The sequence below is a fragment of the Tachysurus fulvidraco genome, chromosome 18, assembly GCF_022655615.1.
Source record: "Tachysurus fulvidraco isolate hzauxx_2018 chromosome 18, HZAU_PFXX_2.0, whole genome shotgun sequence".
Taxonomy (NCBI): domain Eukaryota; kingdom Metazoa; phylum Chordata; class Actinopteri; order Siluriformes; family Bagridae; genus Tachysurus; species Tachysurus fulvidraco.
Genome location: NC_062535.1, coordinates 3,188,958 through 3,202,933, shown reverse-complemented (window position 1 = coordinate 3,202,933; position 13,976 = coordinate 3,188,958). Strand labels below are relative to the sequence as shown.

The 13,976-nt window shown below is 38.3% G+C and overlaps 1 protein-coding gene across 4 annotated transcripts; it reads left to right on the top strand.

The window, feature by feature from the left end:
- The first annotated feature begins 84 nt into the window (after positions 1-84).
- LOC113648706 (macrophage mannose receptor 1-like) lies at positions 85-12,996 on the top strand. 4 transcript variants are annotated; one of them, XM_047802936.1, is made up of 6 exons: positions 86-373; positions 625-663; positions 1,768-2,151; positions 2,345-2,689; positions 12,464-12,826; positions 12,918-12,996. In XM_047802936.1, exons 2-6 carry the CDS (start codon positions 627-629, stop codon positions 12,929-12,931), a joined length of 1,143 nt encoding a protein of 380 aa, XP_047658892.1. In that variant the 5' UTR covers positions 86-373; positions 625-626; the 3' UTR covers positions 12,932-12,996. The 4 variants fall into 4 exon arrangements, with proteins under 4 accessions (XP_047658894.1, XP_047658892.1, XP_047658893.1 ...); XM_047802937.1 differs by having other exon boundaries at positions 1,765-2,055; XM_047802935.1 differs by having other exon boundaries at positions 87-373; positions 1,765-2,151.
- Positions 12,997-13,976: the final 980 nt, after the last annotated feature.

Sequence of the window (13,976 nt, the reverse complement as noted above, 5' to 3'; positions counted from 1 at the left end):
AGAACTAAGTTCACATTCTCCATCCTTTACATTCAACTCTTTCTGTTCACCTGTCTTTTGTTTATCCAAATTCCTAAAAAAAACCCTGCAGGCTTTATTCTGTAACTATGAACACAGATATATCTGTCATTCAAATATGTTCCAAATAAAAACACATAACAACAGCGTCACTGCAACAGCAAAACTCTGATGAACAGCAGATACTGAGATAACATCTGTACCTAAGGGAATATGTAAAGTGATGGGTGGGATGGAAAGAGGACAGTGATACTGTATAATAAGAGGTTTGTTAGGTTTAGGTGCACAAAGTGAGGTGAAGAACAGAAGAACACGCGTAACACACACTCTGTGTGGAGTACATGACATAAATGAGGTAAAGATATCTATTTATTGATGTATTTATTTGTTTTATTTATGTGAGAGAGAGAGAGAGAGAAAGAGAGAGAGAGAGAGAGAGAGAGAGAGAGAGAGAGAGAGAGAGAGAGAGAGAGAGAGAGAGAGAGAAGCTGGTGGATTAATAACTTTACTACAGTAATATAACTGATAACAGAACATAGAAAGAGTCAGATTGTTAATTCATAAGCTGTAATGTTGGAAAGGTTTTTTTTGACAATTTCTTTACAGATATGGTTCACCTCGTTTCAGTGACTCTGCTCTTCTCAGGTCAGTGTGTACACAATGTACACTGTGTGTGTGTGTGTGTGTGTGTGTGTGTGTGTGTGTGTGTGTGTGTGTGTGTGTGTGTGTGTGTGTGTGTGTTTGTTATTTAAAAGAAAAAGACAGACTCTGTGAATGTGAAGCTATAAGTGACTTTATTTTGATGCCAATTCTTGTATTTACTCTTTAGTTTCAGTTTGAAACAAGTTTGAATTTTTATTTTATATTATTATAAAATATTATAAGTTTGAACATTATTTTTTTCTCTTTGTATTCTGATGCTATTTTTGTATCAACAAATGAAGCCTTCAATGCTGCAGTATTGTGCAGCTTAAAAGTAGGTGAAAAATCTGCTGATGCACCGGTGGTGAAAGTCCGATACTTCCGTCTTAGCACAAACACAGACATCAGACTATATTCATCTGAAGTCATTTTAAAAGCCATGTCCTGCTTTTACAACACAGTTTTGTGCATGGTCACTATTTGTCATATTTAAATAAAACTCCAAACAGGAACGTGACATTAGCTGTGAGCTTAACAAACCTTGTTGTGTTCTGTGAGATCCTAATCTTGAGGTCTATTCTCAAGGAAGCTTTCTAACATATATTTAACTTAATATACTTAATATGCACCTGACCTCATGAATATTTCACATAAATCTACAAAAAGCAGACTGTAATCGTTTTAATAACAGCATCACTTAGGGTGATTCCAAGCTGAATGAAACATGAACAGCAACACAAGTGTTTTATTATGAAGTGTTAAGAGACATTTGATGATCTGATTACAGACAAAATAAAGAATCGCACAAGAAACATTTAGCCAGTTTTCATGGATTAAAAGATCATGTTGATGTTGAACAACTTGAATTCATTTGTAGCTGCTTAGCTAATGTTATATTATAATAAATGTAGTCATGCTTTAGTTTCTGTTGAAGACCAGGTGCAAATAAATAAATAAACAACAACAACAACAACAACAACAACAACAACAATAATAATAATAATAATAATAATAATAAAAAGATTTTTTTAATTAAGAGATAACATTTTAAAATCATATCATAGCACCATGCAATAACACGTCTCTTTCTTATGTTTTTCACAGTAGTATGTGGTATAGGAGCATATATTCCTCATCACTATCACTTTGTGAATGAGAATAAAACCTGGACTGAAGCTCAGACTTACTGCAGACAGAATTACACTGATCTGGCAACCATCAGCAACATGGGAGAGATGAAGAAGCTGAATCAGACACTAATGAAGGAAAATGCAAAGAAAGCTTGGATTGGTCTACAGATAGTGGGACCTGGGAGATGGCTCTGGTCTCTGGAAGACCAAACTTTCTACAGAGACAGAGTCACTTACACACACTGGGACAGTGGACAGCCAAATGGTGGGGGAGTTGAAAACTGTGTGACATGTAATAAATACGATACATTATGGCATGATTACCCATGTAAAATGTTGCTTCCTTTTGTATGTTATGAAGGTAAGAGATGTTAATAAAAAGTAAATATATTTAATAATGTTACAGTAATACAGTTATTGATTTTTGTTCTTAGTCACTTTTTGTTAAAGTTCTTTTACTGACATAAGATGCAAAAAACTAATGAAGTCTTGAATGAGCTATTATTTGTGTAATCATTATATATTTATTTATTTATTTATTTATTTATCTTCAGAAAACAACACAAGCACTAATAAATATGTATTTATTAATAATAATATGAGCTGGTATGATGCTCAGACCTACTGCAGAGAGAAATACACCGACCTGGTCAGTGTGAGGAACCAAACTGAGAATGATGAGATTTGGAGTGTGATTAATGTTTCACACAGTCCAGTTGTTTGGATCGGTCTGTTCAATGACTCCTGGTATTGGTCAGATCAGAGTAACTCCACATTCAGATACTGGAGATCTGACAAACCCAGTGGAAGTTTGATCTGTGCTGCATTGTCTGAGTCTGAGCAACGTTACTGGACTGATGTGAACTGCACAGAAAAACTCCCGTTCATCTGCCGTGAGAGTGAGTCAAATGATGTGGTTTCAAATTTTTTATTTAATTAAAGATTCCTGATGCTGTTTTGTATTATCATGAACTGTATACAATACACATTGTTTTATAAATACAATCACAAATGGATATGAGAGAGATAATTAAACTTTTTTTTTATAAAATTTGGAGAAAAAATATTCATATTAACAATATTTTCAGGATATTATATCCAGATTCCTGTTTAAATCTTCGGCTAAAGAAAAGATGAAAAACTATTGGGTTGTAAATGTTCACTTTAGCTTTTATTGAATGCTGCCTCTTTTATCCAGATAAAGTGATTGAGGAGAATCTGACCTGGTGGGAAGCTCTGGCATACTGCAGGAACCATCATCATGACCTGGTGTCAGTGCGCACCGAGGAGATGCAGCTCTGGGTGAAGGAAGTGACTCAAACTGCCTCCACTGAACACGTGTGGCTCGGCCTGCGTCACGACTGCGCCCAGCGTGTCTGGTTCTGGGTTGTTGGATCAATAATCTGCTATCAGGGCTGGGCACCAGGGAATGGGACCTGGAATGAAGACTGTAGTCATGAGAAGAGAAGCGGAGCAGTGCAGTCTGGAGGAGAGCACAAGTGGATCGAGCTGCCTGAGAGCCAGAAGCTCAACTTCATCTGCTCTACCTATGATGGTTAGTCACAGTGTTTTTGTATGCTTGTGTTTTACTGCACTTTTTTGATATTGCATTTAAAATTGTTTTTTTTTTTGGTTTTCGTTTAAAGATTTGTTTTATTAAACATGAAGACTGAAGACAAGTTGTGGTCCATCATCTGTGTCCAGCATCAGCTGATCTACAGTATTGTCTCATCTATACTCTTCTACACATTACTTATTATTATTATTATTATTATTATTATTATTATTATTATTATTATTATTATTATTGACTGTTCTTATTAATAAAGGGGTTTCTGGGTAATGTAGGTGAAATCTATTAACCTGATGTTTAAACTACAGTGTGTTGGTTTGTACATACAGTATAATTGCTATTCGTTTGCTTTCTATGAATAAAGAACTATATCATATTCAGCTAATTTAAACATGTAAATATATTGAATACAAATGATGCAAGCAGTCTGTATTATTTTTGTAAGTCTGAACTGGTGAATTTAGTAACAACAGGTGCAGTAATTTTTCTTAGCGGAATCGCCTCAGGGAAATCGGGTGGCCATAACCATAACAGTTAATAAAAACTGTTTTCCGGACTTCGTTTTTGGTAATGGACCAACACAGTCTATCAACACATGTTTGAACGGTTCTCCCATCGCTGGTATAGGAGAAAAAGGAGCGGGTGAAATTCTCTGATTTGGCTTTCCAATAAACCAATAGTATGGCAATAGTGAACAACATTTTTCTTTAGCCCAGGCCAAAAAAAAAGTATCTCAATCCGATCATGTGTCTTGGTAACTCCTAAATGAGCAGCCAAGACATGTTGATGATAGGAAAATGGAACCACCATTTGATACACAACATTCCAGTCTAAAATCTCTTCAGAATTAGAAGACCACTTTCGCATCAGTAAGCACATTTCTTATCCTTAGCCACATCAAGGAAAATAGCAGAATTAAAACAAGTCACAAGAGTTTTATCCTCTTTCTGCCCAGTGAAAATTTTCTCATGTGACTCTGGCAATTTAAGTATTTCTGCATCTGACATTATCTCACCTAGGTCTTCGGTCTTTGAATGATTATTTGGTTCAAGATTCATATCCAATGATGCACCACCTGACAAGAGTGGACACATAAATGAACTAGATATATCCACTACATCACCGATTCTGCGCGATTGGGCACGCCTAACGGCGCAGGCTGGAAAAACATCGGGGTAAGTTCAGTCAGGACCACTTCGTAAATGAAGGTTTGCGAGCATACAGTTAGTGTTGCCGGGATGGTTCTGTTCTGGGAGATTTTTCCCACACGCCTATACGTGCACATGCATGGACGGGGCGGGGAGGCAGTGCTGGGGAATGAATAGACCCCCCATTACACCTCAGAATCAGAACCGAAATTGCACGAGGTGCAAATTTTTTACGTGAAGAATTTAATAGGGGCTGGCGACAGGTTCTGACTGGAGGAGTCGGTGACAGAGGAGGGTGGATGGATCGCAGCAGCGGCGATTCGTAGGTGCGCTCGAAGGCATGGATTTAAACGGAGGGAAATTACGGAGGTCGTGCTGGATTGGTACCCCTTGTGGACAGCTGATTAGCAGCTGATGCAGCTTACTGCGTGGCCTGCATGAACTAACACGATGCTTAATTCTCAGACAGTATTTCGGAGTCACACAGAGCATCTGGTTTATCAACAACTTCAATAACAGGCATGATCTTTCCACCTGCTAGGTAAATACTGAGAATAAAATCCACACCTTTCACATTAAGTGAAGGACACACAGCAACTCTTACAAAATCAGTACACAATTAACTCTGTAAGTGCAGCCGATGGAGCGGAACCTTCATTTAACTCATCTCAATGCCCTGTACAATCATACTAGAGCCACGAAAGGTATCATCAGACAATTGTAAATTATCTGCCACAATAAAAGATAACAAAGCACTAGTGTCTCTGAGTATTTGTATTTCTGCCTGGTCCTCACTTTTTTCAGTCCTTCGACACAAAAGGCCGGTAACTCTCGTCAATTTTCTCTGCAGACTGTACATCGACCGCAGACTTTAACACTAACAAACCAGAGCTAAATTTTTGACATGACGTTTGAGATTTTGAACTGTCAGTCTGTAACTTTTCTGGACGTGTAGAAGAAAATACATTCTTGTGAGTTAAAATACACTCTGCGAGTGCGGCTGCGTGTGATAAAGTATTAACTTTCTGCTCGTTAAGATACACTATTACACGTTCAGCTAAACATCCCTTAAATTCTTCCAGCAACATCAACCCTCTTAAAGAGTCAAAATCATTTGCCTTACTAGCAGAACACCATTTATCGAACAACACTCACTTCTCCCTTGTAAATTACACAAATGTTTGTGTAAGGCTCTTTTTGTGTTTCCTAAAACGTTGCCTATAAGCCTCTGGGACCAACTCACATGCTCACAAGATAACAGATTTTACAGATTCATATTTCAGACTCTCTTCAGTTGATAATGTAAAACAAACTTCTTGCGCTTTGCCAAATAACCTACATTGCAAAAGCAATTACCAGACCTTCCTAGGCCAATGTAGAGAAATGGTGATGCATTCAAATGCACTGAAGTGAGTATCTACTTCAGTTTCTCTTTATTGAGGAACAAGTGCAATGTGTTTACTTACATCAAAATTGTCGGGCGACAAACCACCTTGCGGTGAAGGAAAATGGGCTTGAGCGAGGTCGTACAGTTGAACCAATAGCATTTTTTAATGCATCTAAATCAAATGCTTCAGCTTCACCTCCTTCTCAGCCTCGATATCCAGCTTTCGTATTTCCAGTTTCAAGTTCAATTCAGCTTGGCGCATCTGGGCTCTCTCGCGAATAAACTTTTGGATTGTTCAAGCCAATATAATAAGAATTAGAACTAAGTTCACATTCTCCATTCTTTAAATTCAACTCTTTCTGTTCAACTGTCTTTTGTTTATCCAAAGTCATGGAAAAACCCTGCAGCATTTATTCTGTAAATATGTAACATCTCACATGTATATATTCAAATATACTCCAAATAAATCCATATAACAACAGCATCACTACAACAGCAAAACTCTGATGAACAGATACTGAGATAACATCTGTATCTAAGGGAATATGTAAAGTGATGGGTGGGGTTGAAATAGGATAGTAATACTGTATAATATGAGGTCTGTTAGGTTCAGGTGCACAAAGTGAGGTGAAGAACAGAAGAACACTTGTAACACACACCCTGTGTGGAGTACATGACATACATGAGGTACGGATATCTATTTATTCATTACAAAGAGAGAGAGAGAGAGAGAGAGAGAGAGAGAGAGAGAGAGAGAGAGAGAGAGAAGCTGGTGAATTAATAACTTTACAACAGTAATATAAATGATAACAGAACATAGAAAGAGTCAGATTGTTAAATCATAAGCTAAATGTTTTTTTGGACAATTTCTTTACAGATATGGTTTGCCTCGTTTCAGTGACTCTTCTCAGGTCAGTGTGTACACAATGTACACTCTGTGTGTGTGTGTGTGTGTGTTTGTGTGTGTGTTATTTAAGTGAAAAAGACAGACTCTCTGAATGTGGGGCTATGAATGACTTTATTTTGATTTCAATTCTTGTATTTACTCTTTAGTTTCAGTTTGAAACAAGTTTGGATAAAGGCAGGGCTTACCTATTTAAATTGAAGGTGAACCAGCCTACTCTTCAGTGTGCTTTAACTCTCTACATTTGATTATATTGTCTTCTGATAAAGTAGGTTCATGTCTTTTGTATACTATCTGCTTAACTCGATTTGTTCTAGTGTAGTGTGATTTGAATTGGGTTATATTCTATTCCATTGTTGATTTTATAGTGTTGGTCTTTGTTGTTCTCTCAGCTGATTAATCAGGAGTCGTTTCAGTCTCCCTTAAGGTGTGAATTGGGGGCAGGGCTTACCTATTTAGGCGGTTTGTCAGTATCTCTCTCTCTCTCTAACATTAGTGTCTAGTACTGTTTTGATATATTCTACCATGCCTTAATTCTCACTCTTGTTTGACTACAAATATGTGCCTTAACCCCATCTCTGTACTCAAGGCCTACTCTAGCAGACACTCTCATCCACAGAGCAGAGGTAACAATCCCAGTAACCTCATCTACCCTCCTCTGTTGTGTAAGTCTCAAACAGTGGTGGTAGGTGGGCTCTGGAATTGTCAGTCTGCAGTAAAGAAAGCTGATTTCATCTCTGCTTCCCATTACTTCTTTGATTTCCTTGCGCTAACAGAGACCTGGATATCCCCACAGAACACTGCTACACCAGCTGCTTTATCCTCTGCCTATGCTTTCTCTCACTCACCATGAGAAACAAGCAGGGGTGGTGGTACAGGTTTATTGTTGTCAAAGAAATGGTGCTTTACACCTCTCCTCTTCTCTCATTTAACCATCTCTTCTTTTGAATTCCATGTCATTTCAGTTACCTCTCCAATCAACCTTGTTATCATTGTTGTCTACCGCCCTCCTGGTCCCCTAGGAGACTTCCTGGAAGAAATGGACTCACTGCTTAGTGCTTTCCCTTCCGATAGCTCCCCCCCGACGGTGCTTTGTGACTTCAACCTCCCCTCTGACAAGCTACATTCTTCTTCCCTCCTGTCTCTTCTCGACTCATTCACCCTCACACTCAACAGCTACATCCCCACACACAAAGGAGGCAATGTCCTGGACCTGGCTTTCACCCGTCCTTCTCCAGCTACAGACGTGACTGCTACCCCCTCGCTCTTACCCACCGCAACCTTCACTCTGTCTCCCCTTCATCTGTAGCTTCTGGCACTCTTTCTTCCCTTCCTGATCCTGAGTCTTTTCCCTCACTACCCTTGGACTCAGCCACAGATACTTTCCTCTCATCTCTTTCCTCAACTATGGACTTCCTCTGGCCTATGTTCACTAAACCCAAGAAAACTTATTATTCAGCTCCTTGGCTTTCAGATGTGCTGTGCAACAATCATAGAGAGCTAAGAGCATCAGAGAGAAAGTGGAAGAAAACTTGATGCAGATCTTGATTTTTACCAAACACTTCTTGTCAAGTTCTCCTCAGATGTGACTTCTGAGGAAATTCCACAACATCATCTCTTCTCTGCTCAACCCCCCGGCTCCACCTTCTTCATCCGCCCTGACTGCAGAAGACTTTGCTTCTTGCTACCAGGAGAAGATTGAGGAAATCTGCCGGACCTTCACTTAAGCCCCGACTGCACTTACATCTCAGAGTATGCATTCCCCTACACCTTCATTGTCACATTTCTCAACTGTGGCAGCAGAAGAGATTTTACAATTCATACAGTCCTTCAATCCTACCACCTGCCAATTGGATCCACTCCCTACCACTATGCTCCAGACCATCTTGCAAGACCTTTTGCCCTTCATTTCCACTATCGTCAATAGATCCATAGCATCTGGTCAGGTACCAACTACTTTCAAGAGAGCAAGGGTTATTCCCATACTAAAGAAACCTGCTCTGGATCCATCAGACATCAGTAACTACAGACCGGTATCACTTCTCTCATTTATTTCAAAAATTCTTGAACGCATTGTCTATAATCAACTGTCTGTCTATCTCTCACAGAACAACCTCCAAGACCCCAACCAGTCTGGCTTTAAAGCAGCTCACTCTACAGAGACAGCCCTTTTGGATGTCTCTGAGAAGCTACATGCTGCTAGATCAGCCAAACCGTCATCCATTCTTATCCTCCTTGACCTTTCAACAGCATTTGATATGGTCAACCACAAGAATCTCTTATCCACCCTCAAGAGTCTTGGGATTTGCGGATCAGCTTGGGAATGGTTTGCTTCCTACCTGGAAGGACGCTCATATCAGGTAACATGGAGGGGAGTGACATCTGCTCCACGCAGACTCTCCACTACTCACTCTGTTGGTGAAGTTATTTCATCACATGGGTTCTCTTACCACTGCTATGCTGATGATACACAACTTATCTTCTCTTTCTCACCCTCAGATGCCACAGCTTCTGACCGGATCTCAGCATGTCTGGCAGAAATTTCATCATGGATGACTGCTCATCAGTTAAAGCTCAATCCTAGCAAAACTGAACTGCTGTTCATCCCAGGTGATTCATCCCCAGGTCAAGATCTTGCTATATCCTTGCACAACTATCTGATCTCCCCTTCAACCACAGCTCGCAACCTTGGGGTAACCATGGACAATCAACTGTCCTTTTCCTCTCATGTTGCTAATGTGATTCGCTCATGTCGGTTTCTTCTCTACAACCTTAGAAGGATTCTGCCATTTTTGTCCACACAGACTGCTCAGGTACTTGTTCAGTCTCATGTCATTTCTAGACTGGATTACTGCAATGCACTGCTGGCAGGTCTACCTATGAATGCAATCTGTCCTCTGCAAATGATCCAAAATGCAGCTGCCCGGCTTGTTTTCAACCTGCCAAAGTTCTCACATACCACCCCGTTGCTGTGATCCCTCCACTGGCTTCCGGTAGCTCCTCGCATCCGATTCAAAACACTGATACTGGCCTACAAAGCCAAAAATGGACCAGCTCCCTCTTACCTCAAAGCCCTCATCATTCCTCTCACTGCACCCCGCAACCTCCGATCTAACCGCACTGCTCGACTGGGTCCACAATCTCTCAGGGTAAGAGGCAAGTATACTACTAGACTCTTCTCTGTTCTCGCACCAAGGTGGTGGAATGAACTTCCCCTAGAGGTCCGGACAGCTGAGTCACTGGCTATTTTCAAGCGGCGGTTGAAGACCTACTTATTCAGGAAACACTTCAACTAGCACTTCTTTCCTTATCTTTTGCAAAAAAAAAAAAAACTTTGACACTTTTTCATTGTAACTTTGAAATGTTTTAAACTCATGGTATCTTTAGTATGTAACCTAGTGAACCAGCATTAATGTATTCAATGTTAGAGATTTAAGCACTTATGTACGTCGCTCTGGTTAAGGGCGTCTGCCAAATGCTGTAAATGTAAATGGATATTTTTTTTTTTCTCCTTGTAATCTGAGGCTATTTTTGTATCAACAAATGAAGCCCTCAATGCTGAAGTATTGTGCAGCTTAAAAGTGGGTGAAAAATCTGCTGATGCACCGGTGGTGAAAGTCCGATACTTTCGTCTTAGCACAAACACGGGCATCAGACTATATTTATCTGAAGCCATTTTAAAAGCCATGTCCTGCTTTTACAAGACATTTTTGTGCTTGGTCACTATTTGTCATATTTAAATAAAACTCCAAACAGGAACATGACATTAGCTGTGAGCTTAACAAACCTTGTTGTGTTCTGTGAGATCCTAATCATGAGGTCTATTCTCAAGGAAGCTTTCTAACATATATTTAACTTAAATACTTAATATGCATCTGACCTCATGAATATTTCACATAAATCTACAAAAAGCAGACTGTAATCGTTTTAATAACAGCATCACTTAGGGTGATTCCAAGATGAATGAAACATAAACAGAGACACAAGTGTTTTATTATGAAGTGTAAAGAGACATTTGATGATCTGATTACAGACAAAATAAAGAATCGCACAAGAAACATTTAGCCAGTTTTCATTGATTAAATGATCATGTTGATGTTGAAAAACTTGAATTTATTTCTAGCTGTTTAGCTAATGTTATATTATAATACATTTTCTCATGTTTTAGAAAAAAAAGAGAATAAAAAACTACTTTTGTTTATTAATTGTACAATGTTTCATGGTGGAACTTTTACCTGGCATATTTTACCTAGCATATTTAAGAACCTTGAAACCATGAGACTATAATAATGTGAAGGGTTGGTCTGTTATTCCAGTGAATGAAAATAAAATAAAACTGATTTTGAAAGTAAGAGAACATTTTAAAATCGTATCATAGCATCATGCAATAACGCGTCACTTTCTTATGTTTTTCACAGTAGTATGTGTTACAGGAGCATATATTCCTTATCACTATCACTTTGTGAATGAGAACAAAACCTGGAGTGAAGCTCAGACTTATTGCAGAGAGAAATACACTGAACTGGCAACCATCAGCAACATGGGAGAGATGGAGAAGCTGAATCACACACTGATGAAGGAAAATGCAAAGAAAGCTTGGATTGGTCTACAGAGAGCAGGACCCTGGAGATGGCTGTGGTCTCTGGAAGACCAAACTTTCTACAGAGACAGAGCCACTTACACAAACTGGGCTGGTGGAATGCCAGACTTTAATGGATCTGAGTACTGTGTGGAGTTTTATAATGGAAATCAATGGAATGATCACCGATGTGAAAAGTTGAATCCTTTTGTATATGAAAGTAAGAGATTTTAATAAAAAGTAAATAAATTTAATAATGTTACAATAATGAAAATCTAAATCTAAAATGAAGGATCTAATTGTCTGAGTTATTTTTCTTGATTTTTGTTCTACTTCACTTTTTTGTTAAAGTTCTTGTATATTGACATAAGATGAAAAAATCTAATAAAGTCATGAATAAGCCATTAATTGTGTTAACTGCATGTTTGGTTGTTGTTGTTTTTTTTTTCAGAAAAGAACATCAACACTAGTAAATATGTATATATTAGTGATAAAAAGAGCTGGTACGATGCTCAGACCTACTGCAGAGAGAAATACACCGACCTGGTCAGTGTGAGGAACCAAACTTAGAATGAGGAGAGCTGGAGTGTGTTTAAAGTTTCAGGGTTTTGGATCGGTCTGTTTAATGACTCCTGGAATTGGTCAGATCAGAGTAACTCCACATTCAGATACTGGAGATCTGACAAACCCAGTGGAAGTTTGATCTGTGCTGCAGTGTTTGAGTCTGAGCAAAGTTACTGGACTGATGTGAACTGCACAGAAAAACTCCCGTTCATCTGCCATGAGAGTGAGTTAAATGATGGGGATAAAATTTTTAATTTCTTAAAGATTCCTGATGCTGTTTTGTATTATCATGAACTGTATACAATACACTTTGTTTTATAAATACAATCACAAATGGACATGAGAGAGATAATTAAACTTTTTAAAAAAATTTGCAGGACAAAATATTTATATTAACAATATTTTCAGAATATTATATCCAGATTCCTGTTTAAATCTTCGGGTAAATAAAAGATGAAAAACAATTGGGTTGTAAATGTTCACTTTAGCTTTTATTGAATGGTGCCTCTTTTATCCAGATAAAGTGATCCTGATTAAGGAGAATCTGACCTGGTGGGAAGCTCTGACATACTGCAGGAACCATCATCATGACCTGGTGTCAGTGCGCACCGAGGAGATGCAGCTCTGGGTGAAGGAAGTGACTCTAAACGCCTCCACTGAACGCGTGTGGCTCGGCCTGCATCACGACTGCGTCCAGCGTGTCTGGTTCTGGGTTGTTGGATCAATAATCTGCTATCAGGGCCGGGCACCAGAGAATGGGACCTGGAATGAAGACTGTAGTCATGAGAAGAGAAGCGGAGCAGTGCAGTCTGGAGGAGAGCAGAAGTGGATCGAGCTGCCTGAGAGCCGGAAGCTCAACTTCATCTGCTCTACCTATGATGGTTAGTCACAGTGTTTTTGTATGCTTGTGTTTTACTGCACTTTTTTGATATCGCATTTAAAATTGTTTTTTTTTTTTGTTTCCTTTTAAAGATTTGTTTTATTAAACATGAAGACTGAAGACAAGTTGTGGTCCATCATCTGTTTCCAGCATAAGCTGATCTACAGTAATGTCTCATTTATTCTCTTCTACACATTATTATTATTATTATTATTATTATTATTATTATTATTATTATTATTATTATTATTACTGACTGTTCTTATTAATAAAGGGGTTTCTGGGTAATGTATGTGAAATCTATTAACCTGATGTTTAAACTACAGTGTGTTGGTTTGTACATATATTTGTTTTTTGTCTGCTTTCTAAGAATAAAGAACTATATCTTATTTAGCTCATTTACACCTGTGCAGGAAGTTTAGAACACCAAGTCATGTAAACAGTTATGTTAAAATCATCATTATTCTTTGTGTTTTTGTTTTCATTATATATATATATATATATATATATATATATATATATATATATATATATATATATATATATATATATATATATTGGCAGTTCTTTGTTATCAGCATGTCTGCATAATGAAATGTTGATGGTTTCTAGAGATCATCGAGATATCTTCTGTCCAGCATGTTCTACCTGGGATTTCTGAGCACTTGTTCCTTTAATATGTAAGGATATGGATCGTAATGACTGCTGCCAGTTTCCTATCAAATAAAAGTACATATCAAGTTTGTGTTTTAGTGTATCTCTGTGTTTTGTGTTCCACATCACAAACATACATCACAAACATGCAGGGCTAAAAGTTGGGGTAAAGTTTAAATTTGTCATCAAACTAAAACCACTTTCACTAAACAGAAGTGTAGATTTAGTGAAGAAAAATAACCCCATTGTTATAGCAATACCTGAGTTTCCCCTCCAGCCCACCAGAGGACACCTTGTACTATTTTTTTAATGCAAGGTATTGTCAGTGTTTTCCTTGCATTACCTTGCTTTTCCTATACTAGATTATTTCAGTTCATTTCAGTATTACTAGTTCATCAAAACATTGATGTTTGCTTCATGAAGCAAGTATTTGTAAAGTCCACGAGGCAAGTGTACAGATAAAGCAGCAATACTATTGGAGGCCAGTGGATACATCC

Excerpts from the sequence above, each read along its gene's own strand:
- LOC113648706 (XM_047802935.1), top strand. The coding sequence starts at position 627 with ATGGTTCACCTCGTTTCAGTGACTCTGCTCTTCTCAG. Across the intron at positions 2,152-2,344 it reads TCCTTTTGTATGTTATGAAG|AAAACAACACAAGCACTAAT; the intron begins GTAAGAGATGTT and ends ATTTATCTTCAG. Across the intron at positions 2,690-12,463 it reads CCCGTTCATCTGCCGTGAGA|ATAAAGTGATCCTGATTAAG; the intron begins GTGAGTCAAATG and ends TCTTTTATCCAG.